Raw genomic sequence first — 25,847 nt, 5'->3', positions numbered from 1 at the left:
AGAGTAAGTGCCATAGTATTTGTAGCCTCACTGTCTAAGATATACTTACTTGCCTAAAAACCTTAATGTGTCATTCTTCACATCTTTATTCTATTATTAGAATTCCAGTAGTCTTTCTTTGACCTGCAAGTCCCCTGTATTTTGAAACAGTTAGAAAAGCTGGAAACTCCAGTGGCTGCGTGAAATGTTGTCAATGGGTCATTTCATTTTTAAAACCCACACTTATGGAAACACAGCTTCTGTGGTTCTCTGATATGATTGCATCATACTTTGCGGGATATTGGCAGAAAATGTTGAAATTAGCTTAAGACTTCTTGTTTCACAAGCAAAATGTACATAATTAGAATATGTGAAGGCAAAAGCATTTCTTGAAGTTCTGGATGTTATTGTAGTTTTGAGTTTTTTTCTTAAACCATTATCATGGGCTTCTGTTGCTGCTTTGTGGACTACCAGGCACCACCAATTCTCAACCACCATGCAAGGCTCCTTCTCTGCTTAGTGGAGGCAGAAAAGCCCTTCTAAATTTTTGCCACTTATCCTTAACACCTACCATTGCATGGACTGAATTTCCTTCTGGAGATGCCTCTCCTTCTACAGATTTTAAAGGGAGCCTAGACAACTCTGTCAGGCAGCTAAAGCTGGAAAAAATTAATCTCACCCTGAGTGGGGAGATGAAAGGCTTCTATTTGCTTGAGCCATTATGTTTTAAATGTGGTTGAGAGTTGGCAAGCACTGATAGAAGAAAACATCTTGCTCTCCAGGAAGAGAGACAGGCCCAGGGTCTGATGTGTCTTTTGAGTGCAAGCAAGCATCTCTCTGCATTTTTATCTTCCCAAAGCTGACCTTTCACTCTCTTTAATCGAATCTGGTGCCTGTGATCTTGCTAATTCAATTGCTGTGGCAGACGGGCAGTTACTCACATGCGCAGTCATGAGTTGAATAAGGAGTGTGATGTTCTTGCACCAGTTTATACCGCTGTTTATCCTTTCTTTATCTGTCAGGCTGCAGACCAGAGTTCAAGCAAACTACTGTTGTCACAAGTGAATACTTTTTCTAAAGAAACTGCTGGTTTGGTCATGAAAAATTAATAGTGCTTTGCCTCTATCACAGTGCTGTAAATCTTGGTGGCTTGAGTTCCTGCAGCATTTTAGTAAAAAAAAAAAAATTTAAAATGTACTTTCACACTGGTCAAAATTGAATGATTTCTTCTCTTCCCTGGCTACATGAGTGGCTTCCAGGATTTTTTTAGGGTAAAGGCCAGTGAGCCAATTAAACAGTTTACCACCACCAGAAAGGAGGGTTCCTGTTGTCAATGTTTCCTTGGTTGTGCATGTTCTTGTCAGATCCGTTCTTGAGCCATTTTATCGCCTTGGCAGAAAAACAGCCCGAAGAGTTGAGAGGACTTGGAGGAGGGCTGGACAGTTGCCAGAGGTTGGCAGGGATGGTGCGAGGGATGCGGGAGGCAGAAGGAACCCCCTGTTTCTGGTGGCTGTGGGGTCAGGTTGCTCAGCCACCTGTGGGATATGCCTAGCCAGTCTGAAGTACAGTTTTGTAAGGTGGGCTGGGGGAGGATAAGGAAGAATCCTCAACATCAGGCATCCAAGATCCTTTTTGCTACCATGTGTGAGTTAATCATGTAACTTTGTCTTTTAAGACCATTTTCCATCAGGTTGTTTTCTTGTTTTGGTTTGAGACTTCCTTTTTTTGGGAAAAAATGTTAAATGTTTATAGACTTCTTTTTTTTTCCCCTTATAAAATGAAGCCTGTTTCTAAAATTGATTTACATCTTCCTCAGCAACACTAGAAATTCAAACAGAGCAGGCGCTTGGCAACAAAACTGGGCTCAGAATTGAGATCTAGAAGTGGAACTTAGCTACAAATGTGCAGAGAGGGAAGCTCATCAGGCTGGGGTAAATATGAGTTATGCAAACCAACAGGCAAAAAAAAAAATAAAAGGAAACTTCATACTCTGTTTTAGTTGAGATTATTAGTGACAGAGGTGACAACTTCTTTAACGTTATTATATTGAATATCTCTTTAATTAGAAGAAACTATGAATAATTGGTGAATCCTTAGCCATACAAATGTCCTGGGATCTGCAGAATGAGAAACATCTTTCCAACAAGCATCTGGAATGCGATACACATTGCACAGATTAAAATGCTGCCGTCAAACTTGGAGTCAGCCCACTGCATCTTGATATTAAAACTCCGTTGTCTCTGAACTGACATTTTGGGAAAAACAAAAGGCCGTTTGGATTTGGAGCACCAGCCCTGGCCCGAGTGTGCCAGACCCCTGTCCAGCCATCGGCAGCCATGGAACTTTGCCTGTCCTGGCTGCCAAGGCGTACGGAGACCCACCCACGTCTGAGCTGAAGTCATTGCACAGCTCTGGGTAGATCCAGCGGATTCAGGCAATCTTGCTGCTGACTGAGAAGCGTGTTTGTTTCATTGTTATCTGGTTGTGTTTCTCCCTGTATCACTCACGTTGCTTTATTCTCGTGGTTTTGACAGTGGCATTTGCATTGTAGGAAATCATATTTATATAAAGACGTGCTTTTATTCAACTTTGGCAGGAGGTGGAAGGAGGGGGAAACCATTTTTTGTAGTGAAATCAGAAAAGGGAAAATGATAGATCAGTGGAAAAGGAAGAGCACTCATTTCTTTAGGTTCCTTAGAGAGATGCTTTACCAGCCAGTACTGACAATGCAAATGAAACCTAAATTTTTAAAATCGGGTCAAAGGCAGTTTACTAAAAGTACTGCCTGTATTTATAAAACACCTTTCTGCCTGTGACCTAAACCATCATTTCTTGTCACTGCTGGGAGGTGATACCTCCATCTCAGTGAAGAGGAATTGACCTCGGAATGTTTAAGAGGAATATTCAGGTACCTTGAGCATGTAAGGCTGAAGGATGGGGGGCAGGAGGAGATCCCCAGAGACTTAACTCATGATCAGTTGCTTTCTCCAGAAAGTTGAGGGACAACAAATATTTCAAGCAGAGACTTTCCAGCCCTTCTGATGTGTGTCTGTGTAGCTGATTCAGCATCCACATTTAAGAAAGATTTGTTGCTGATTTCCTGTACATGTACCGCGTGCTCAGCAGCAGCATCTCTTGGGCTGCAGATGAGATTCAGGCTGCCGCTCTCTGCTCTTGGGCAGTCAAGGGGAAACAGCAGCAAGGGAGAATAGAGAGGAGCAACCTCTGCTGCTGAGCTTTGACTTTCACTGATTTGAGCCCAGAATTTAATGCAGACTATCACTTTATTCTCTCCTGTCATTACCCTTGAAAGCTGTTCCTGGATTTTGCCACTCATTGCTTTCAATTTTTTTGCTTCCTCCTCCATATGCATTACCCTCCTCAGTGAATATATTGTCAGCAAGTTGTTATAGCAGCAATCACAGATCAGTGGATGGATCAGAAAAGGGAGAAAGTCACAGTAACTGAGAGATGTAAGATGCTGTTGGCCAAATGTCGTTTTATTCCCACAAACCAGATTTTAATTCAGTACGTGATATCATGGCTGCAAAGGACATGTATGTTCTTTTGACAGACACTAAAATTATGTTTTAAGATAAATCCCATGGTAGGTGCTCAGCTCAAGAATGCATCTGCTCATGTTCAGTATTTGGGCTAACGAACAGTTTGGTCCTTTTGTACAGTATGACAGACTGGGTGCATACTTTTTAGAATAACTAGCAGCTTCTGTAGAATGGAGTTTTGCAGTCTGGCATTATTTTTAGCCAAAACCTTAAATGTATATTCAGCTGTGCAACAGTAATAAATATAATTGTTCTTTTCATTAGAACATCTTTTGTATCCATTGTATGAAAGTTGCCCTGCAGACTGAATCCTGCATCTGTGTTCAAATTCTGGCTGTTTGGCTCTTTGGCTGAGCTATCTGAGATGGTGAGTCGTCTGCACTGACAACTGCAGGTGATCTACTTCTTGCCTTGCAGCTATCTTGCATAGTGCAGAAGTTCAGTGGGGGGGTTGAATACATTATTTCTGCTGCTGCAGAAGGCAAGAAGACAGTAATTTCAAACCAGGGCTGGATCTTGTGCCATATGTGTTGCAGGATTGAACACATTGTGATCAGATCAATTGTCTTGGTTTCAAAAAGGTTGAAGTTTGGATGCTACTTGGCAGTTGTTTCTGTTTAGGATTTTAAAGTTCTTTTGTGTTCTTGGCTATCTGTATGCATGGGTGGTTTTGCTCTATAAGAAAGGATGCTTTCTTCTGCTTTGAAAGGAAAATTGTTTTGTCAGAAGTGTGTTCAGTCACACACTTGTGTGGCCTTTCATGGACTTCTGTAGCTATTCCTAAACATTTCTCATGTGTGTATAGCCCTGATTGCTATCAGCATTCTTTCTCATATGGTGTTTGCATGAGTGGTCTGCAAGTTACTAAGGCAGGGAAAGAGTAAGGTAGAAGTATCATCTTGACAGACTCTCCCAAATTTGAAACAAGGTGCTTATGGGTCTTAGAAAAGCTGGTTAGAATAGCCCTCTGGTCTAGCCTCCTGTGTGAAGGAAGGCTGTTGCTGACACTGCGTGAGGTTGGCCATGGCACTGTCATGTGGGATCTGAAGACCTCTAATGATGGAGATCTCACCACAAAGTGAGATCAAGGTGTTGAGTACTTCACTGCCCTTTGAACTCAGTTGGAAGAGAAAGAAGAGGACAGCTGTATTAGCAAATGGATTTTGAGCCACAGTGTTATGTTGATCCAAGATTTGGAGAAAGTCTGACATAAATTTCTCTTTATCCATCCAGCTTCTGTTTCATGGGGAGTCTGAGCTAGGGAGAAATGAGGATTTACAGTCTAGTCCATCTCAGGATACTGGATCCAAGGAGCGTGACCATGAAGCCGCATCACTTTTGTGCATTGGTTGGCTCTCTGCGTATGTGACAGGGCTGCAGAGGCAGAACAGCGGAAAAAAGATGTTTGTTGGTGATAACATTCCCCCCTCCAGTTTGCGTTGTGTGTGTTCTTTTGGGGCAGAGTCTCCAGCTGGGCAGTAATTCTGGGAATCCAGAATTTGTCTTCTGTAGAAGACCTGAGGTCTTGCAAGCAAATATAGAAACTTTGGGTTAACATTTTGTCAGAGAAGCAAAGAATCTGGATTCTGTCCTTTTTGGTTTTACTGGGCCTTATTCACATGCCCTACCTAAATTACATGTTTTTGCAATTACAGATTGCAGTTGCAAAACTAATAGCCTGCAGATGCTGCGTGAAAGCAGAACTCTGCTGCAGTGAATTAGAGAAGGAGGGGAATTTCTTTTTATGGGTGGTAGTAATAAAACAATTAATTCCTTTTGGGTCTTACAACTTTATAAGATCTACAAAGATAATTGACAGACTCAACTGGGAGTTACAGATGAACTGCATTTCTGTGCTTATATAGCCCACGGGAGGGACAGAAAATGGCAGAGAAACGTTATTTTCAAATATTTTGGAGCAAACTTTTTTTATTTTTATGATGCTAGTTCGATTGAGAGAGCCTTTAGCAGAAAATCTGATCCTTATCAAGCATAATAGGAGGAACTTTTCCACCAGTATAAGCTGGGATATTTTTTTTGTCTCCACAGAGGCTCAGAACTCAGTCAGCTGTTTGCATAGACGTGTCTTTTCCAGTTTATCTTGAAACTCAACTAATTTCCACGACACATGCACAAATTACCAAAACATTTTCAAGTCCTTAAAAACCTTCCTATACAATTTTAACCAAAACTGTTTACTTAAACATAGAATTCTGTTCTTCACATCCTCTTACTTTGGGTTTAGGAATTTGTTTTAATCTGCTGCCAAACCAAAATTACATCATAGCAAATGCATGCATTGTTCTTTACTTTTGGGCCTTGCAAAGCAGTTCTGCAGACAAGTTTAATTGGCTGGATTTCTAGCCACTCTGTCCTGTGCCCTCCTTGTTCACATGGCCTGTTTCTTTCCTCTACAAAGGAAAAAAGACGAAACTACAAGGAAGAGTATGTATATGGGAGAAATGAAGTCCAAAGGGGGAGCCTTCACCTCTCTCTCCGCGGCAATCGGATTGGTTTTGCTGTTCCTCATGGTGTCCCTAATTAGCAGATGTATCCACAAGCTTCTGCTGTTTTTCCAGATGTGTCGCAAGTCAAAAGTGAGATTCAAAAAGCTTGGATAGAAACGAGGCAGGTTCATCTTGGGCAATTCCAGAATGCGGGATTTGCAGGGGAATGGGGGGCTTGGCAGCAGCCGGTGGTTTTGCAGCTGGTGTCAGGTTGTTAATGGGATGGAGAGAGGTGTTTTGGTAGGATGGAAGGTTAGCAGGCCTGTCTTCTGGAAGTGTGCTTATATTTTGATTCCTGAAGGGACACATGATTCCTTCTGAGAGGCCACTGGGTAGATTCTGCTGTTTGACTAATAGATCACAGTATTACAGTATGTTTGGGATTGGAAGGGACCTCAAAAGATCATCTAGTCCAATCCCCCTGCTGGAGCAGGAACGCCTAGGTGAGGTCGCACAGGAACATGTCCAGGTGGGTTTTGAATGTCTCCAGGGAAGGAGACTCCACAACCTCCCTGGGCAGCCTGTTCCAGTGCTCTGTCACCCTCACTGAGAGGATACCTGATTACCAGCATATTTCAATGTTATCTTAAGGCATAATTCCTCCTCTTTGGCCTTGGAAGTTGCATATAGGGGTTGTAAAGCATGCAAGTAGAAAAATTGAATAGTATATAATTTTTTTTTCCACCTTTATATGACATCTGCTTTACAGCTGCCTTTGCATTTAAGTAATACTTTGCATTATAGTCTGTGGCATATTGGAAAGGTGCTGGGTTGGTCTTCTCAAACCTTGACAGAGTAATGAGATTCTCTTGCATTTTTTTTCTTGCTTTCTCGCTTGTAACCTTGGTGTTCTACATAGAGGGAACTGAGCAGGATACCAAATGAAACAAATGGCAGCAAATTAAGCTGAGAGGACATGGGTTCAAACCAAGGAAAGGAAGCAATTCATACAATAAAAGTCAACTTATGGAACTTCTTCCCAGAGTGCATTATAGATGCTCTAAGTTTACGTGCAATTCAAGGAAAGACTGGGAATGTTCGTGGAAGAGAAATTGATTAATAGCTGCTAAATATGTAGAAGTCACATCTTTGTTAGAAAACCCTTAAAACAGTAACTGAAAATGGTTGGTGTCTGGAAGACAGGTAGGGGAAAGTGTCATATCTCTGCATACTACTGGTTTCTGTCTTTGCAAGATAATCTGGCTTTCCTTGGAGTGGGAGGAGGACAGCAGCAGCTCCAGGGCAGCAGCAGGAGAGCCCAGCCCAGGAGAGGCAGGAAGGGAAAGCAGGAACAGCTTCTGCAGCAGAAAAAGCTTAATTTGCCTCACGTCGTTGTGAGACTGGGTCCTCTGCTTTTACACCTGCAGGGATTATTCTATTCTAAAATAGAACCATATGGTGACTGCTGTTATGTCTTGGATCTTTTGGGAGTCAAGGGCTACTGGAAAGATGATTCGAATAAATGTCTAAGCCCGAGACACTTGAGCAGCCCATTTAAAAATCTAAGCTATGTCACTTTCATTCGGCCTCTGTTTTTTGGGTTCGTTTTGGTCTTTAGGGGAACGTAACATAAATTCAGTCCAAAAGAAGTAGGGACAAAAAGTAGTTATTGCTTTACTGATGTTTGCTGTCTCCATTTGTGAATGGCAGAGGAGGACACAGATCGCAGCAGGTCTCCATACCTTAGTAGTCTTCATAACCTTTTTAGTTCTTAATCCAGAAAATGTCCTTTGCCACTTGTTCTCCTTTACACAGGGAAAACGCTTAGTGCTGACCTCCAGAGCTGAGCCCGGCTCATAGACAAGCAGCAGTGCTGCCGTTGAAGGGAATGGAGGAAATTCCTCCAAAGGAGGCTCGTGACAGAGTGAATTTTCCATTCTTCTGAGGTCTCTGGGATTTTCACAAGGCGCTCTGACTCACAGCGAGGTGCTTTCCAGTTAGTTTGGTTTTGGAGCCGAGGCCATATCACATCTGGCAGTAGCACAGCTGACAATAACAGGCACTAAAAACTTCTTCATTAAAAGGTCTCTCATGTGGGAAGTAAATTGGATAGCAACTCCCTCTTCTGCAGGGACACTGACCAGAAAGTGTTCCAGAGTGCAGTTAGGTGTTATTTATAAAAATTTGTCTGGGAATGTCAGAAAGGTGTAATCTTACACTACAAGACATTTTATTGACTATGGGATTGAGCTACTTCTGGTAAAATGCTTAAATAAAAAGCATATCTCATCATTTCTTTGCTGTGTCCAAAGTATGGGCTGTAAAAACCACCTGTGCCCTGGGGTTGGAACAGCATCAGTGTGAACAGGAGCACTTCTGGCAAAAATAAAAGCAGAAAAAGAAGCTCTATTCCCACCACTTCTGTGAGCTTTCCTATTATGTGATACTTTGCTCCCTCCTCCCAAATAGGCTTAAAACTTAGAAAAGTAATTAAATTCTATGATTAGGGATTGGGAGTTGAATTCTTGATTACAAACACTCTTCTTTAGTATGCTGCAAAATCAAACTGTGTTAATATATGCTAGCTAACTTCAGGTTTAATATATGCAGAACTGGTACTCTTTGAAATTAGGTTGAATGGTTATTATTAAACCTAAAGTAGTAAAGCTACTGGGGCCTCCCAAGGTGGGCTGTCAAGAGCCGGTGCAGAGAGGCTGAGACCTTGTGAAATTTTATTGTGGGATTTCTGTGGATTCCTTGCAGTCTTTACCCAGTCTTTCACTCCCTTACTCATCTTTGCATGTCCTGGATTCCCTGTAAGGATCTATGATGGGGTCAGTAAATGTGTTTTGATTTATAAGATCTACCTATAAATAAATAAATAAATAAATAAATAAAAGACACATCAACTTGAAAAACAAGGCAGCTTTACAGTTTGTAGTATAATGAGCAAGTAGTGTGGCTACAAGTCACAGTTTGTGTAGAGGTTTTGACTGGTTTCCTCTCTTTTTCTGCTTTTGAAACCATCCCTCTGCTTTTCAGATACGAGGGTCAGAGTGAACTGATGGGATAACAGTAGTTTCAGAGACACCCTCCCCTCTGCAGTTACTGCCCTGTTTAATGTCCTCTGGTCGCAAAAGCAATATTGCAGTAACTTCTGGGATGTCCCAATGGACCAGCACTGTATCCAGTGTGGTGTATCCTCAGGACACCATATGGCTGCCGTCACCCAACCGAATCAGTAGTGAAATTATACAGCCATTTCCTCTACAAATTTGTAAACTTTCATAAGCGTCCTCTTCGAGCCTACAGAGGAAAATAGAAACAGATACATCAGGACCTGATTCTCACTTACACCACAGTCTGTGCTACGTGCTTGGCAGAGCTGAGAACTGATGGGGTAAATGAGAATCAGCCCCTAGGCCACGAGTGCATTTCAGCAAGTTCTCCTCCCTGGAGAAAAACCTCCTTTTGTGTCCAGAGAGCTGCTGAAGTTCAGCCTTGGCTGTCCTGAGAATGAAGTTCCAGCTTCACAGGTACCATTTCCCAGGTAGGAGCCATGTGCCAAAGGCTGTGGTGCTGCTCAGGGCAGGTTTGGTGGCCTGTGTAGGGGATCAGGACAGAAACATCACATCTCTGGCAACAGCCAGAGAGCCTGAAAAAATTGTTTTGAAATTTTCGAAAACTGTGAAGTCTGCGGTTTATGACAGAAAAGCTGGCACATTGGCTCTGTCAGCCCAGGGTTTTAAAAAGTCCAGCTCCTCAGAGGAGCTGTGCGGGGCAGTCTCTGAAGTTCCATGCAGCTTTTTGAGCCTGTGAAAGCACATTTTTGTTTCACACACTTTCTATGACCAAAAGCATACCTGTAAAAAAGGTCCAGTGTCATTTCATTGACCTGAAATCCCTGAAGATGTTCAGAAAAAAATAGGTTTGAAAAACAATATGTGTATTCATGGATTTCATGCACAATTTTTCATGGTAAAAAACCCACGTGCTTTCTATCTGCTTCATCTTGAGATCACTAGGTGTGGTCAAATATTTAATAGATAAGCTTTTAAGCTGTCAGAACATGCTGAACACTACCAAAATAGTGTCATTGAAGAAAAATGGTACCCCTGGCAGCTTTGGGAAGTTGTCAGCGCTTTGGCGGGATGAGGGAAGCTCCTCAGCCTGTATCAGCAGCGGTTGTAATGCTGTCCTAGAATCACAGCATGAAGATCTAGGCTGGAAGAGGTTGAGGCACGATTCCCTGGGACACCTCTTAGTCATAAACAGAGATCAAGAAATGCCCAGCTGCAGTGTGTTTGCTGTCAGAAGGCTCAGAAGCTTTGGGGACAGGGTGAGTACCCTTTGGCTTGTCGAGACGCCTCGCTCCGTGTGCCCGCTCGCCTCTGCCAGCTGTCTGTGTTAATCACAATATTCTAGCACATAGCTGGTTTCCAGGGCAGTGGTAAAGATCAAATCTCCTCATCAACACAAATTAGGAGAGCAGTACATTAAGGTTTTCCTTTGGTATTTTAAACCTTGGAGCTTTTTTTCATGTAAAGTAACAAATGTCACTTGTTTTTGAAAAGCTTATCCTTAGTTTGTCTGAGATGGGTCCCTTATCGAGACCCCTTGACAAAGCCTTTGTGTGAAATGAGGTAGGGCCTGTCTTGCAGGAGTGGAGTCGTGACTCCCACACGGGTCACATCTACACTTTTGGGGGGTACAGTCTCCAAACCCCTGGCAGGGTCAGGCATGGCGTGTCCTTCAACAGCACGGCAGACAGTGCTTACATGGGCAAATGTGCTAAATATGCTGTAGCAAAGCACATTTAAATCAGGTTATGTTAATTATTTTCTAGTAAGTAATGCTTTTGCTCAAGACACTGGAAAAGGCCTTTTAAACGTACTTATCCGTACCCTAAACACAGCAGCTAAGAAGGTAGGAAAAATCAAGGGGAATTGATTTGACAGATAAGTAGCCTCAGGGGTAGGAGGAAAGACAGCTCATGCTGAGAGTGCAGAGCCTTGGCGTGTTTGAAAGTCCGTTCCTTTGTGTCCCCTGTTGCTCAAGTATCCCTCAAATGCACGCATTCCCCATAGCACTGGTAATATTTTCCTCCATCACGGGCATGCTGCAAGGACAAATTCTTTCACGTTTCTTTCAAATACACAGAAATAGAGGAGGAGCTGCAGAGTTGCCTGTAGCGAGGTGGCAATACTGGTCCCTGGGGAGTTGAATGTTACTGATGGGACATGCATTGCAAAAGACAAAACAAGTAATATTACCAATTCTAATAATTTAAAAGCCAAGAGTCCAGCTTGTGAAATAATGATAGTTAAAAAAAAAGACCCTTGACCAGTGTATTTTCTCTCTGTTGAATGAAACGTCATGGTATGCAGTAGTGTTTTCTTTATGTCCTTTAACTATGAGAGTTAGAATCAATTATTATTTTTTAAATAAAAGCTAAGGTGCCCACATGTTTTCATACATCTGGAGGCTTTGAGAAACAAACTACATGTCGTGAGACTCAGGCTGAAGCCGCAGGAGCAGCTAGTTTTAGAATATTCTAGCACAGTGGAACAGGATTTCCATCGACAGTTGACTCTGGGGATTAGAGATACACAAGGCTCCAGAGCTTAATCCCTGTTAGAGCCCTGACAACACTTACGTTAGAAGCCTTAAAATCTTTATTGCAGTTTCATGTGTTGCTGAGTCCAGCAGCAGATCAGCAGGCTCTGAATTGGCCAGCAGAGTAAAAAGATTCAGTGAGGAAAGTGATTCTATGGAGGTGCCTAAGTGTTTAGAACTCTGATTAATTATATTCTAATAATACAGTGTCCTGTTTTGTGTTGGCAAGGACTTAATAAATATGATTATTAATCAGAAGTTTAGCAAGTAACAGCTCCAGACTATCCCCAGGAAAAAATGTGTTTCTGCATCCCAACTTATTAAATTAAGGTAATGCATTTGTGGCTAGATTTTTAGTATCTATACTTATCTATCTGTCCATCTCATCTGGCTTCTGTATCACTGAACTGTAGAGATGATCAAAAGCAAAATGAGAATGCTGAAGCTAGGGTCTCATTTGAAATATTGTCTTTCCAGGCTGATATTTTTCCAGTCATTCTGCCAGCAGTCTCAGATCTGCATCATCTGTTTAAATTGTCATCTCATCTAAGTGCAAGTCTTGGCCCAAGCCAAGGCCATCTGTAGTTGGATAATAGTTGTGATTTATTCTGCCTCTGGTTGACATTCAAGCTCATGGGCCAGATGCTGACTTGCAATATTTTCTTTTATTATTTTTCAGTTTTATACCATGTGTTAATATCACAATCAGCATTTTAATTTTAGCTTTTTTTGTCTAGTGTTTAAAATTAGGGATGAGTAATAGCATCACACACCTCTCTAGGATGTGATTCAGCATACTTCGGAACAGGATAGGACATAAGAATATTTTACATCTTAGAAATAGATATTTAGAAACAACGAATGTGATTTTTTCCTAATCACTAGTCCATGCACTCATTGATGTTGCATATAAATATTTAAGTATCACTTTCAAATAAAAGTTGTGGACTATTTGAAAGTTTTTGAGCTCAATAATATTGTAGGGACCTAAACTGTAAGCAAAATATCTATAACACTCTGCAGCACACCCACTGCTACTTTTGCCTTCTATGTAGAATGAGGGTAGTTATGAAACTTTGCAAGTTGGGACTGACTGTCAGAGGGACACTCCTGCATATAAAATATAAAGATTATTAGGGAGATGGGTAAATTTCCCTAATGCCAGATTTTAAAAAACAACTCTTTGTAGTAGAGATGGGCAGCATCCTGCTTCCAGACTGTCTGTGCATCTTGCACAGTAGCTCCTGGTAGCAGTTTGGACTTAGAGCTTACAACTCCAATGCTGTCTCAGCGCAGACTGAAATACCTGCTGGAGTTACCCGCTTCAATTGACTGATCTACCAGAAAATGACTTGGTGTTTTTGCTTTAGGCCAGAATTATTAGGAAAGAGAGCAGATAGTGGCGAACTGTTCATTTCTTCTTCTTTGCAGCTCTTTAAACATCATTTACAGAAGCCTGAATTTGGTTGCAATTAAATCTAACTCCCAGTATTTAAAAAAAAAAAAAAAAAAAAAAAAAAAAAGGTTTCTAGGTGAAGTGGAACTCAGAAAGGTGAATTTTACATCTCATTTTCTATGTGAGGTTTAGAATAAAGTATTGTTTTCAAGCAGATCAGTTTGGTGGAACCTGGACCTACCCAGCAGTATTTAGTGCATAGTTTGGCTGTGTTGTAGTCATGGAAATGAAATTTGTTAACTGCCGAGCCAGTCTGAGCCAAGGCTTTGAACATAACCATGATGGAAGAGATGCAGAGCTTGTCAAGGCCAAGTCTGAGGTGTTTGCGCGGCCTCCGTAGTCACCACAGGACTCTTCTGAGAAGTTGGTGCTGCCCGTGTCTGATCTGTGGGCTGCAAAAAGAGGATCACAGGATCGTTGCAATGGGTATAGAAAACCTGTTCTCCTTGAAAACCTTGCAGCTGAGCTGTTGGTGACAGTAGATAAGGGCAGCCGTGGCTTTGTGTAGCTGGGTCTTGGAAACCTCCAAGGACAGAGATCCCCTGGTGCTCTGCTGACCTGCGCCAGCATGGCACCACACTCGGGGTGGAAATCTCTGAGTGTCCAGTCTGAACCCCCATGGTGCAGCCAAGGTGGTGATGATACAGGAGGTATATGAGGAATTTTCCTTATGTTGTTGCTATGCAGAAATTTGGCGTTTCTGTCATGACACTGCTGTTTATTTCTATAGAGGTGCTCAGATTGTAAAGTCTTTGTGATAGTTCTTATACATAGAGTAAATAGAGGTGCCATTATAAAGCAAAACTAAGCCAGCGTCAAATAATGTACCAATCTTCAAATATGTTAGCAAAGAATAGTAGGTTTTTTGTAATGATCTCTGCAGTAGTCATGTTCTGCTTGGTGATGATGCTGTTGACTCTCGGAAGCATTGAATAAGAGAAAAGCTAGGATAAGCGTTTTTTAAGTGATGTTAAAAATATATCAGATCACGACAAATACGTTGTTGCAAAATGTGGTTTTAATGGACATCTTATCTTTGGCCTGTTCCCTTGGGAACACTGAATTTCAAGAACAGTTCTTCTGTAAAGTTCATTGTCTTACTGAGTGTTGTCTTAATCTCAGTGGTTCCAAAATGAGATGGGAATTACATATGTAGTCTGAGAATTATAACAGAGTGGTTTTATAGTTTTGGTACCAAGATGTTTTTAATTACAGTCATTTATTGAAGTAATGTTTTCTTCTCATGGTTTGGGTTTTGGGGGAATTTTTTGGTGGGAAAAAGAAGAGACTGATATTTCTGTAATGTATTTACAGAATATCTTCACATATTTAACACCTAACTTTTGTGTGTAACTCAGTTCTCTGCTTCTGAGACATAACAACGTAGTGTTTAGAGATTAAAATGGGGAAAACACAGATACCCTGACATTAAGAAGTTAATGACTGTGTCCTGAAGAAAGTCTGGTTCATCTGCCAAGAAGATAACCTTGGCCAAAAGCACAGGGTATTTGTGTGTCTGTTCTTACCCTTAACCAGGGAGCTAAAGAGCTGCTTGAAAAGTTCTTGAGTGCTGGTTTTGTAAGATATCGTGGGAGTTATACAAGTGGGAAAGCATGAAATGAGATGAGAGCCTCAAACTTGTTTCTGCTTTTTAACCATGTGAGATAGATGTCTGGATCCTAAAAAGTGAAAGGCAGAGGTCTGGATCTGTTTTTAGGACAGATGCAAAAACTTTTTCACGAGTTGGTCTCCACATTGGTGATGTGGTGGCACCTGCTGGCTTTTGTTCTTCGCAGAGCCCCTGGGAGTGAATTTGGCATTTCTGGGACTGGGAGAGGGGCAAACACAGGGGCTGGGAAAGTAAACCTTTCCATTCCTTCTTTGGGGGCAGTAAAAGATAGTGATAGGCAGATTTCTGTTTCACTTAGAGCCCAAGTTAGAAATTGAAACTCAATTTGTCAATTACATGAATACAGCCTTTTGCCCCTAATTACTAAGAGAGAGCACATATATTTCCCTGATGATGCCCACTGTCTACTGAGGTGGTGCAGTGAAGCAACCTTCTGTCAGAAAAGCTGAGCTTGGCAAGGCGTGGGAAGCTTCCATCAGCCTTGGTGCTCTGTCTTTGGTCCATCAAGATCAGCTTTGTACAGCAGTGTGAGAGGTGCCTGGACTGACACTATATATTCTGTTACTTCTGCTGATAAAGGAGGAGCCGTATTTTCCCAGGCTGCAAGTTGAGCAATTCAAGTTCAGCAACAGCAAAAAAACCTGAAGAAAGGCTGCACGTTTTCTTGCAGGTCAGGTCCATGTCCAGGGCATCTCCTGCAGATGCACCTTCCACTGATAAAGCCCAGGGTGGTTAGTTTGGACATTGCTGTCTCACAGCCGCCACCTCACAGTTAAGATCAGCTGCTAAAGCACAGCTTTGCCATCAGATTTCCCTGGTAGGTTTTGTTTCACGCCCCTGACTGATACAGTCATGCTGCACGAGACGTGTGGTGTAGAGCTCGTCACAGACATAGCAAGATGACATTTATATAGAAAGCAGACAGCGCTGCGAGTAAAGGCTCGAATTCAGCAAAGCCCTTAACCACATGTTTAAATATCATTGAAGTTAAATTACTTTAATCAAATACATAAGTAGTCTGTTGAACAAGGGCCTAATAGTAGTTTCCATCTCTTTCCACGTGATCAAGGCTTTTTCATATTCTGCTGCATGCGATAAGGGTTTCTTCTCAGTTACACAGCATGAGCAATTGCTGTGACTTTTGGAAGACTCCCTCAACAATTTGAATTTGCGAAGCTGTTGTAAATAGCTTTATGTGGAATGCCTTTAAGACAGAATGGAAAGGAATTTTCCCAGCTCTGTACTTCCAGGGCAGATTTAACACAATTTTCTCTTATTTTCCAGGACCACCTGTTATTGCCAGCCACCACACACAACAAGACCAGGAGACCAAAGATGTCTATAGTGCTGCCAGCTGTAAACATCAATGGTAAGTCCCAAACATGAAAGACAATGATAGAATAATTTCAAAGGGACATGCCTGACTTGTATGTGGAAACCAAACTTAGACCAAATTTCTGTCTTTATAGTTTTGATAAAGTCAAACTGGTCATTGCTGGGCTGTAGTTGCAAGGGTCCCCACCAGAGCTGGGGTGCTGGCAAGTCACCCGTGCCTGGTCACCAAGACTGTGACGAGAGGCTGTGGGACTTGGCCAGCAGTTCTGCCATGTCTCGTTCGAGCTCCTTTGAGGACTCCGCGCTGTTGCCATCCAGTCTCGGTGATTTATACACAGCTGAATAAGGGTTACTTGAATGTGATCTAGCCTGTCTTTGTGGCTACAAAGATCCCATCGAATGTAGAGACTGTCCTCCTCCACTCATTTGGGTTCCTCTTATGCCTCCTTAGCAGGGCAAATTCCTTGGCCTTACTGGTTTGTTGGGATGCTGACTGGCTCCCGTCGGCTTCCTTGGCTGTTTATCACTCTTATACAGCACTCACTGTGAATGGGACCTCTCAGCACCACATGTCAGGGTTAATAACCATCATGTTACAGTGCTGCAGGACAGCAGAGAAAACAGCTTTGTGCTGAGGGCACAGGCTTATTAGTGAACAGAGATGTGCTTGGTCTCCATTTTAGTCCCACATGAGAGACAGGACACGAACTGTATAAATATATTTTTAAATCGTGTGGTGAGTAACTGCCAAACTGGAACATGTTTGGGGCACAGGGTCACTGTCAGGCAGCAAATGCATCGTGAACCCTGTAACAGTATAAACTTTACTTTCTGAATATCTGTGTACCGTAATGCCTTTTAAAAACCTATGTGTTTTACTGTACACGTGAATCATAAACCCCAATGTTTTTGTTAAAATCAGGCATGCTAAAAACATCTGAAAATGTGAATTTCTATGAACTAAGAAAAAAAAAATCAGTTCAGGCTTTCAACATTTTGATGATTACATTTTTCCATGCAGTACAGTAGGTTGAGTGTGATAATCTACAACCAGCTGTCTTAGGGGAATTTTTATCAGATGTATCAGAATCACTTGTGGCATTTATCTGTCTGAAACTCCCTTTTCATGCCCATTACAAAAATCATTTTCTGGCTGAGCTGAATTATCACATGCAAATGGGCACTTTATGTCTTGGAGAACAAACTGTTTCTAAATTATGGAATATTTCTTCTTAACATGCTACTGAGTCTTGTTTTACTTGAAGTAATTTTTCAGTTGGAGTAAATATCATTTGGAAAATACACATCAGAATCCAGTGACAAATCTTATCCTTCATTAATAATGAAACATTGTGAAATTATAGTTACTTGATTTCTTTGGGATTTTTCTTCAGAACATGAACATAATCCAGGAAATAGCAAAATGTCCAGGGATTTGGGCAGAGATGTTGAAACAGATGAGACACAAGGATAGCATTAAATAAACAATAGCACCAAACACTGCTTCTTCTGTGACAATCAGCCAGATATTAGGAAAAAAATACAAGATACACAACAGCCAGTAGGTAACTTGGCTTGATTTTTAATTTGATTATTAGCAGATTATCTGGGGCAGATTATTCCCTACAGAGTTCTGCCTGAAGAAGAACCCATTTCTCTCTATGGAGAACATTGCTCCTCCACCCTAGTCTGCCTCTGCAGGGACTGAGCACATCCTGAAAAGGCATCTGGAAGTTGGCTGACAATCCTTCCAGCTCTCTGCTCTTATTTCAAGCCCACCTTAATTCTTTGTCCACCTGCAGAGAAATGACTGCTCGAAGAGGCTGCGTCTCCCTGGGAGGAACTGGCAAAAGTTTCAGTGAAAGAACTTGTCCCCTCCTGCCTCTTTTCATGCCTCAGCCAGGCCTCTGTGGAAGCAGGGAAACCTTTTCCCTGGCCATGTCCTTGCTCTTCCTTTTTGTTTCCACAGCCCTGGCAGAGGAGCTGAAGGGAAGGCAAGTGAAATAGCCTTTGCTTGGAAACTTTTTCAGAACTTCTTCACTTGCTTTCTTCTGCAGGATCTTTATTTGTCTGTGTACTAAAGCCTCCCCAGATGCTCTCGCAGCCCTTTATCCTTCTCCGATTTCCCTGCTGGCCCCCAGAGCAGCTCTCCCCTTGGCCCCTGCAGCCACTCATGCCCACGTCTTGATCTGCCTCTGCCCAATGACAAAACCCGACTTTGCAGACACAAGCGGTTCTCACAGAAAATCTGATGGGACCCAAGGTCTTTAGGGTTGGTAAGCCTGGAGAGGAAAATGCAGAATTTGCTAGTCCTAGTCCCACTGTGCCTGGTTTGGGGGCACCATTGCTGTGGCTTTATTGAGAAGTTACTCCAAGAAGAAATATCTTGCAGTTCCTCGTGGGAATGAAAGCCAACTGCAATTTACAGTTAAACTCCAGCTTTTGTTTTTAAGCAAGTCATGTTTGTTATGCTAGATTGAAGCTATTATTTTAGAAGTATAACTATGCACTTGAGACCGGTTAAGTCTCCAGTAGATTTCATTCCTAAATTTGCTTTTATTGTAATTCAGGGTCTTGTTGGCTCATTACACCAATTCCAAATTGACATATAGGCAGTGCCTTTCTTGAAGTTTAAATGAAAACATCTGCCATTAGCCCTGTATTTACTTAACTGCTGTAAAAAATGCAGTGGGTTATAACATTGATCTTTGGATCAAAATAGTCTATAGAGTACAGCCTAGCTAAGTCACTCTTCCTACCCCAAGCAGAAGCCTTTTGTCTCTGCAGGATGCCCGCAGCTCTGCAGCACAGCACACACCACCAGTAGTCCTGTCCTTGCAGCACGCAAAGTGAGAACATGTGTACAGTCGCTCAGCGCAGGAGACAGCGTTCAACGTTTAGCCCAAGTAACCGCTTTCATTAGTGCATTTCTCCCTATGATTATGTCAGATGCTCTCATAGCTTGCACTTTCTCTTGGTAGGAGCAGCTGTAAACATCTGTGCAGGTGTGTACTCACCATGAGTACCAGTGGCCTTAGAAGCAGTATAAAGACCAAAAAGGCAAAGACAAAGTCTTCTCAGGATCACAGTGCAAAACAGTTCTCTGTATGTGAAAGTCCTTCCATCAGTTTGCTCTCTCTGAATTGGAGGTTGGTGTCTGTACTCTGAGCCAAGCAAAAGCGAGAGACGTGATGGGAAAGCCACTGGTGAGATGTGAGGCTCATTTTCTGGGAACTGGCAGCCATGTTGGAGTAGTTTTGAATTTTATACAAATATTCTGGATAGGTCCGTAGTCTAATGTCACACAACGGGACTTGTCTTCATTCTGCTTTTGAGACACTTGTTTGTGCGCCAGACTCTCTGTAATTTGCATGTTCCTGGTTCTTAGGGAGCCCTGTTCTCCGAAGGGGTGTTTCTTTAATGAAACAGAGCAGCACAATAGTCTCCTAGATGCAGAAATGTACTGAGAAATGGGATGGTGAGCTTTGCAAAGTCCACGTGCTCTGTTGTGTTGGCCAGCTTCTGATCACTGCCACTTCACTCAGCCTTCCTTCCTAGCATCCATCATCATACTGAGGTAACAGGCTTCGAAAGTGCTCTGAAACAATATACCTTCTAATCAAAAAGGTCAATAACAAATCTAGTGGTAAGGGGTTTTGATCAAAACTGGAGGGATTTCAGCGATCAAGCAGTGTGATTATTTGCATGCAGCTACAAAGAATGTTCTTTCAGCTGACAGCCACGTGCAAAAGCTGCTCACAGATGTCTGAGGCTGGTAGCAAACTGTCTGTGAAAAATCCATAAGGCAAACAAAACCCACACAAGCTGAGAAGGAAAATGAAAACACAAGCTCTTTGGGCAGTGACAGTACTCTGTAAGTTCCCGTGTCTTGGGGTTGAATAAATAAAGTCTTCAACTTCTTCTGCCTTCCAGGGTCAAGCAAACAAAAGATGCCATTTCCGTCTTTCGGAGCAAGCAGAATTCCCAGTCAGTCCTCAAATGGGGAAGGTCTAAACCAATACGTACCGCTAATGGCAGCTGACTTCCCTGAAGGTTGCCACTTAACATTTTGGGTAGCCTTCTCTCACTCTGAGTTGCTTCAGAATGGTTTTCACGAGGCAGATGGCCCCAGCTATCTCTAGCTGTTGTTGGTTTGTTCTTCTTTTCATGTTAGAAGCCAAACCTTGGTCCCTGTGGCTCCCTCTCACAGCTCCTGTCCTTGGCCCCACACTGAGAAGCTCATGGCACTTCAGTAGGTACAGAGTACTCCTCTCTTGGCTACATAAGCATGATCTGTACAGATACTTCTCTCCTTGTTTCTGCTTTTATCTCTGGATTTACCAGAAACTGCTGAGAACTCAGCACAGCCTTACAAGCTATAGAGTATGAGCATAAAGCTCTGGAAGTTGTGTATGTAGGATTACAACCTACCTGTGAGATGAAAGAAGGGTGGTTTCTCAGGTTTTTTAAGAAGGTCACTGAGAATCCTTCAAAGCAGCAAGACCTCTAAACCATGATATAGGAAGATATATCTGAGATTGTCTCTGTGCTGTAGGTCTATAGGCCATTTTGAAAAGGCTGCCCTTCTGCTTCTTGAGCTATTGGGCTGAGGAATAAAAGTAGTTTAGTGAAGCCTGACCAGGGAGAAATCAGAGCAACAGGTGATTGCTGAGCATGGACTGAGAAATGTGGTGAGTCTGCTGTCTCCTGAGTGCTGTCATGAATAAGCAGCACGTTGCCTTACTGTGGGTCTGCTGTAATTAGGACAGTTTGCTAATGTCACAGATGCACTTAAGCTCTTCTGCTTGTGTAGAGCTGTGCTGTGGTGGTCAGGAGCAAAATGGTGGCAGAACAGGTTTTATCAAGGAATTTTAACCATAGAGTCTTAGTCATATTGTAAGGTGTTGCTATACTCACTCTTGATCTCTTTTCAAAGTGATACAAAGCACAGTTCATCAAAACACAATAACCCCCCAAAACTTCCCAACATTTCTTTGATCATCAGAAATGATCGTTGCCTAGGTTCAACATTAAATAGAAGTTTTCAACAGTTGTGGTTGTCTTTGAAAGATTTTGCTTTTCCCAACCATTGTCTGCTGATAAATGTTGTTTTTGACAGGAAGGAGAAGATTAAATTATTCAAAAAATTAGGAAAGAAATCATTCAAGAATCTGCACACAAAAATAATGGAATCAGTGTCACTTGAGTTCATGTTTATTTAGTTAGACAGGAAACGATCAAGAAATGAAATCATAAAGGCTTATTCCCCAGTGACTTTTCATAACAAGCTGTTTACCTAAATTGCTAAATAAGTAACCTATTTTTATGTATTCAGAGGAACAGGAAGTTGATTTCAGAGGATCTTCTGTGCACTTTTGCTGCTTCATTAATACAACAAAGAATATCTCTTGGGTTTTGAGTGACAGAGCAGGCCAAACCCCAGTGTGACTGGTCTTCCCTGTATAGACAGCATAAATGCTACAGATGGCATTTTCTTGGGAACATGCTGTTCATGAAGGGGGTAGAGAATGAGTCATAAATTAATTGGACTTCATTCTTAGTATTTCCAATGCCAATGTTGACTTCTTACACCAGATTGTTTTTTCCATGTAAAAGGCACACTTATGTAAAAATCCACAAAGCTGAAGAAAAAAGAAACCCATGACATTAGCTGCCAGTGTGGGTGCCAGTATGGAGTTGCAGAAGGAGCCAAATTCGGTTTAGAACTGAACAAGTACACGTCTCGCTGCAGAGACCCCCATCTTTTAGATGTTCGTTAGCGCTGGATGCTGATGCTGCATCAGAGTTTTCATCCTGCTCTGTGACATTAGCGTTGCTGCCTCGGCTACATTGAATGGTGTTTGTGCAGCACATCGTAATTCTAGCCTCAAGCCCGGCTGATCTGCCTTAATACGTTTTCAAATGTCGTAAATTCAAGATTACATAATTCCTCTTAGTGTTAAATTATAGGTGGCAAACATAGTTTTATGCTTGTGATACACAGGCCAACTCTGATTACTGGTAGCTCTTTATTTCTGCAGTGATCTGAAACATAATTATCCATAATGAGCTCACCCTGTAAAAACATTAAAAAATGGCAACAGAGCTGTAGAGGAGGTCACATTTATGAGTTCTGTGTTGAGAACATTGCTGGAGTAAACTGAGAGATTAGTACAAATGCAGCAGTCCAAGATGGGCTTTTTCAGTGTTTGGATTGCAGTCTTGAAGGAGGTTGCTGCCAGTGGGCCAGGGAGACTTTTGCCTTCTTCTTGTATCTCAGGTCTAGTCCTCCATGCTGCAGCTTTCCTCACCCTCTTCATACAGTCCTAGTGCTTCCTGAGCATCTTCTGGGCTTCATCCTTTGTAGTAGGGTTGCCGTAGGAAATAATTTGAAAAATACATCCTGAGCATTTTTGGGTCATCTACCACTTCATTGTAAACCATCTGTCTTCATCCTATGTTATTCTGTAGTAACCCCAGATGAAGACACCATAGAATCACAGAATAGTTTGGGTTGGAAGGGACCTTCCAGCCTCATCCAGTCCAACCCCTTGCCGTGAGCAGAGACATCTTCACCCAGATCAGGTTGCTCAGAGCCCCATCCAGCTTGGCCTGGGATGTCTCCAGGGATGGGGCATCTACCACCTCTCTGGGCAACCTGGACCACCCTCAGTGTAAAATATTTCTTCCTCATGTCCAGCCTGAATCTCCCCTTCTTTAGTTTAAAATCATCACCCCTTATACTATTGCAACAGGCCCTGCTAAAAAGTCTGTCCCCATCCTTCTTGTAAGCCCCTTTTAAGTACTCAAAGGCCACAGTAAGGTCTACCATGGCACATCCCTCTAGGGTACATGTGCCCTCTGGGTGAAATGGATGAAGAAATGGTTGCCAGTCTGAGCTGCCCCTCTCCATGAGAAAGGAGGCACCTCTGTGTTAGAACAGGACTGGGACATTAGAGCTGTAAATCTCCCGTTGTTGTAGCTGAGAGACAGAAATCTTGGAAACAGACGTCTCCCATTTATTAGCATGCTGTGTTCAGATAGGCACTCTGCAGCGTGTCTGTATCATTTATTTTTTTTTTAATTAGCTGGCAAATGCCTTGAATCAGAGAAGCTCACATGGAGAAATGTGCTTGCCCCATGCAGACAGAAGCTTCACAGACTTGGTGTTAAAAATGCACTTCTATGAGCAAGAGCTGATCACAGTATCTAAATAAATGAGGTAATTTTATGTATCCAAGTGAGACAGGTGGAAAATTCAGCTCACTCTTTGGATATCATCCAACCTATAAAGACATTTCTACTGTAAGTGAATACAGGCTCTCACCAGCCTTCCCTCTTAAATCAGTGAGGCGCTTTAAGCCTAGGGTACAAATTATATTGGGAGATGGAGAAGGTCCATGTCAATGAAAAAATGATGCTGCCTCTTGAAAAAAATGAAATCAAATAGTTAAATTACTTTTATCAGTAATCACCTACAAATTGAAATAGTGAAGTCCATACTACAGTTAAAAGGCAAGGGCTAAATAAGAATAGGAAAACATATTAAAAGAAAAACCAATATGGTAAAATGCTGTCAAATTATATGAAGACTGACTAAAGATTAAAAGCTCAATGCAAAAGTGCTTAAAAGGACCCTAAAAAATCCAGTGGCTTGAGTAACACATTCAAGTAGATTCAGAGAAGTAGGAAGATCCCTTTTAAACAACAGACATTGTAGTCAAATGAGGGAATAGAAAAAAGAGAACGATTTCTGGCAGACTAAATGTCAAACCATAAGAAGTCAAGCCAGAAAATTATGTTGAGGAACAGTGTGCCTGAGGCATAAAAAATTAATAAAAACATTTTTCAGATGAAGCCTGACAGGGAATCTCTAGTGCCTATAGAGGAACAAGGTGTAAGAGAGCACTTAAAGCTCAAGTCAGCGTTGTTGAAGGGGAAAAAGTTATTGTGCTGGTGTGAACTGCTGAGACTGTATAAATACCAGGAGAATGGCAAGTGACAAACGAGGCAAGCTTTTTTAAAATAGCCCCAGGAACTGTGAAAGATCAAGTCTCACTTTTGCACAAGCTGGCTGAATCTGTGAGAGTTGAGTGTGCCTGGGGAGACACAGCAGGTTGGAAAGAGCTAGTAAAGCTTCTGCAGAGCAAAGTCCTACCTCAGTGCTCCATCAGAGGCCTTTGAGCAAAGCGAGTCTGAGAAGAGTGGTCTCTTCAGCACAATAACATACCTGAGTGTTCAAAAAACTTTGAAAAAAGCGGTTCTTCAGAAACTGCTAAAAGAAAGCAAGTTTTTGTGACTCAAGAGGGGAGACTCACTTGTGGCTTGGTATCTTCCTGAAAGGTGTAAATGAAAGGTGTGAGGGGATGGTCACGTTTTGCAATGAAGGGGATGTTACCCATAGACTCTCATGCAGGTCTGTGCTGGGCTCGCTGCCCCTGCATCTCTAGGCACAGGCTGGGAGATCGTGGGAAGGGGAGAAATTCCATTCAGTAGGTGAAACTTGGTGTGAAAAAGTGCAAAAGAATTTACAGTTGAATTTGACAGCAAAGGCTGAGGAAAATGTTATAACAGAAACAGAAGAACCGTGAATAGTATAGATAAGGTGTCTGGGAAGCAGTTGCTTACTGTTTTATGTATCACCAAAAGTGTATGCTTGCCCTGACTGTAGGTCTGCTGCTGGTCACTCTTAGAGCCAGATGTGCAGGTCAGATGGGGCTTTGCTGCCAGGACTTTGCTCTCCTGCCTGTGCAGAACAGTGTCCTTAGGCAGTGCCATGGCTAGAAGAGGACAGCGGCCAGTCCAACAGCACAATGGGGAAAAGGAGGAGCTTGGTAGCATTTAAAACCAAAGATAGCACTGGCAAGGTTTTCTAGCTCTACCAGCGTCTATGGGATGCTAGACCCATGGTGGGGACCAAAGGGGACATGCCCATGTCTGCTGGTCCCTCCCTTCTGCACTTGAGGCAGCAGTCGCCCATGTGCTGTCCTGCTCCAGCCCTTGTTCTTGCAAGAAGCTTCTACCAGAGTGCCTTTTGGGGCTGCTTTCCTGGCTACAGTTATTTGTCTTGTAAGTGGTAATGTCTGGGTTTGCAGGCTGTGTGTGGGAGTTTGTTTGTGCTGTTTGTGTCCCCCACGCTGGCAGGGGATGGTTTGCCCAGCAGAGCTGCTCTCTCCAGCCTCTGTCCTTCACTCCCAACAGAGCTTTCTGTGCAGCAAAACTGCCTTTCCTCTTGTCTTTGTTTTCTCTTCTGTTTTTTTTTTTCCCTTGTCATTAGCATTGCCACAGCTGGATAGATTTCAAATATGGCTGTTGTGCAGCAATAATATCCTGCCAACAACACGCAAATGCACAGCCAGGGCTGTCAAAAATGTCTCGGTATTTCCAAGAAATACTCTACCTGAGGGAGCTTTAAATGATGTGCCTGGCAGGGTCAACAGTGGTGACGCTGATCTTCTCTTCTTGAGATGCCTGTTGGCTCCCCCTCCAAAACAAGAGTAATTGCAGTAGATCCACACAGGACCCTTTCCTCTGTAGTTCATACTCATACATACTCATACATGAGCATCCAGCATGAAAGGAGATTGGAAGGGGAGGTCAGAGATCAGGTGGGAAATGGTCCCTGGGTAGAGTAGACTTCCTTCCCTCTTCCTGAGACCTCCCAGTCTGGACCAGGTACTGGAAGCACATCTGGCACAGATCTGCCACTGACCACATTGCCTGCAGGCACCAGCCTTTTCCAAAAATCACACAGTGGTGTAAGCTAAGGGCACGTTGTGCTCCTCATCCACGGCCAGTGCCCATCTCTCCTGTGGCTCCAT

General features: G+C 42.5%; 1 protein-coding gene across 2 annotated transcripts in view; it reads left to right on the top strand.

The window, feature by feature from the left end:
- ATF6 (activating transcription factor 6) overlaps positions 1 to 25,847 on the top strand; it is a 75,639-nt gene that overhangs the window by 43,248 nt on the left and 6,544 nt on the right. For both annotated transcript variants that reach the window (XM_065072315.1, XM_065072314.1), the window contains exon 15: positions 15,976 to 16,060. In XM_065072315.1, the coding sequence (XP_064928387.1) occupies positions 15,976 to 16,060 (85 nt within the window). The remainder of the gene's footprint in view (positions 1 to 15,975; positions 16,061 to 25,847) is intronic.

This window comes from Columba livia, chromosome 8, assembly GCF_036013475.1.
Source record: "Columba livia isolate bColLiv1 breed racing homer chromosome 8, bColLiv1.pat.W.v2, whole genome shotgun sequence".
NCBI lineage: Eukaryota > Metazoa > Chordata > Aves > Columbiformes > Columbidae > Columba > Columba livia.
This window is presented reverse-complemented; position numbering and strand designations above follow the sequence as displayed.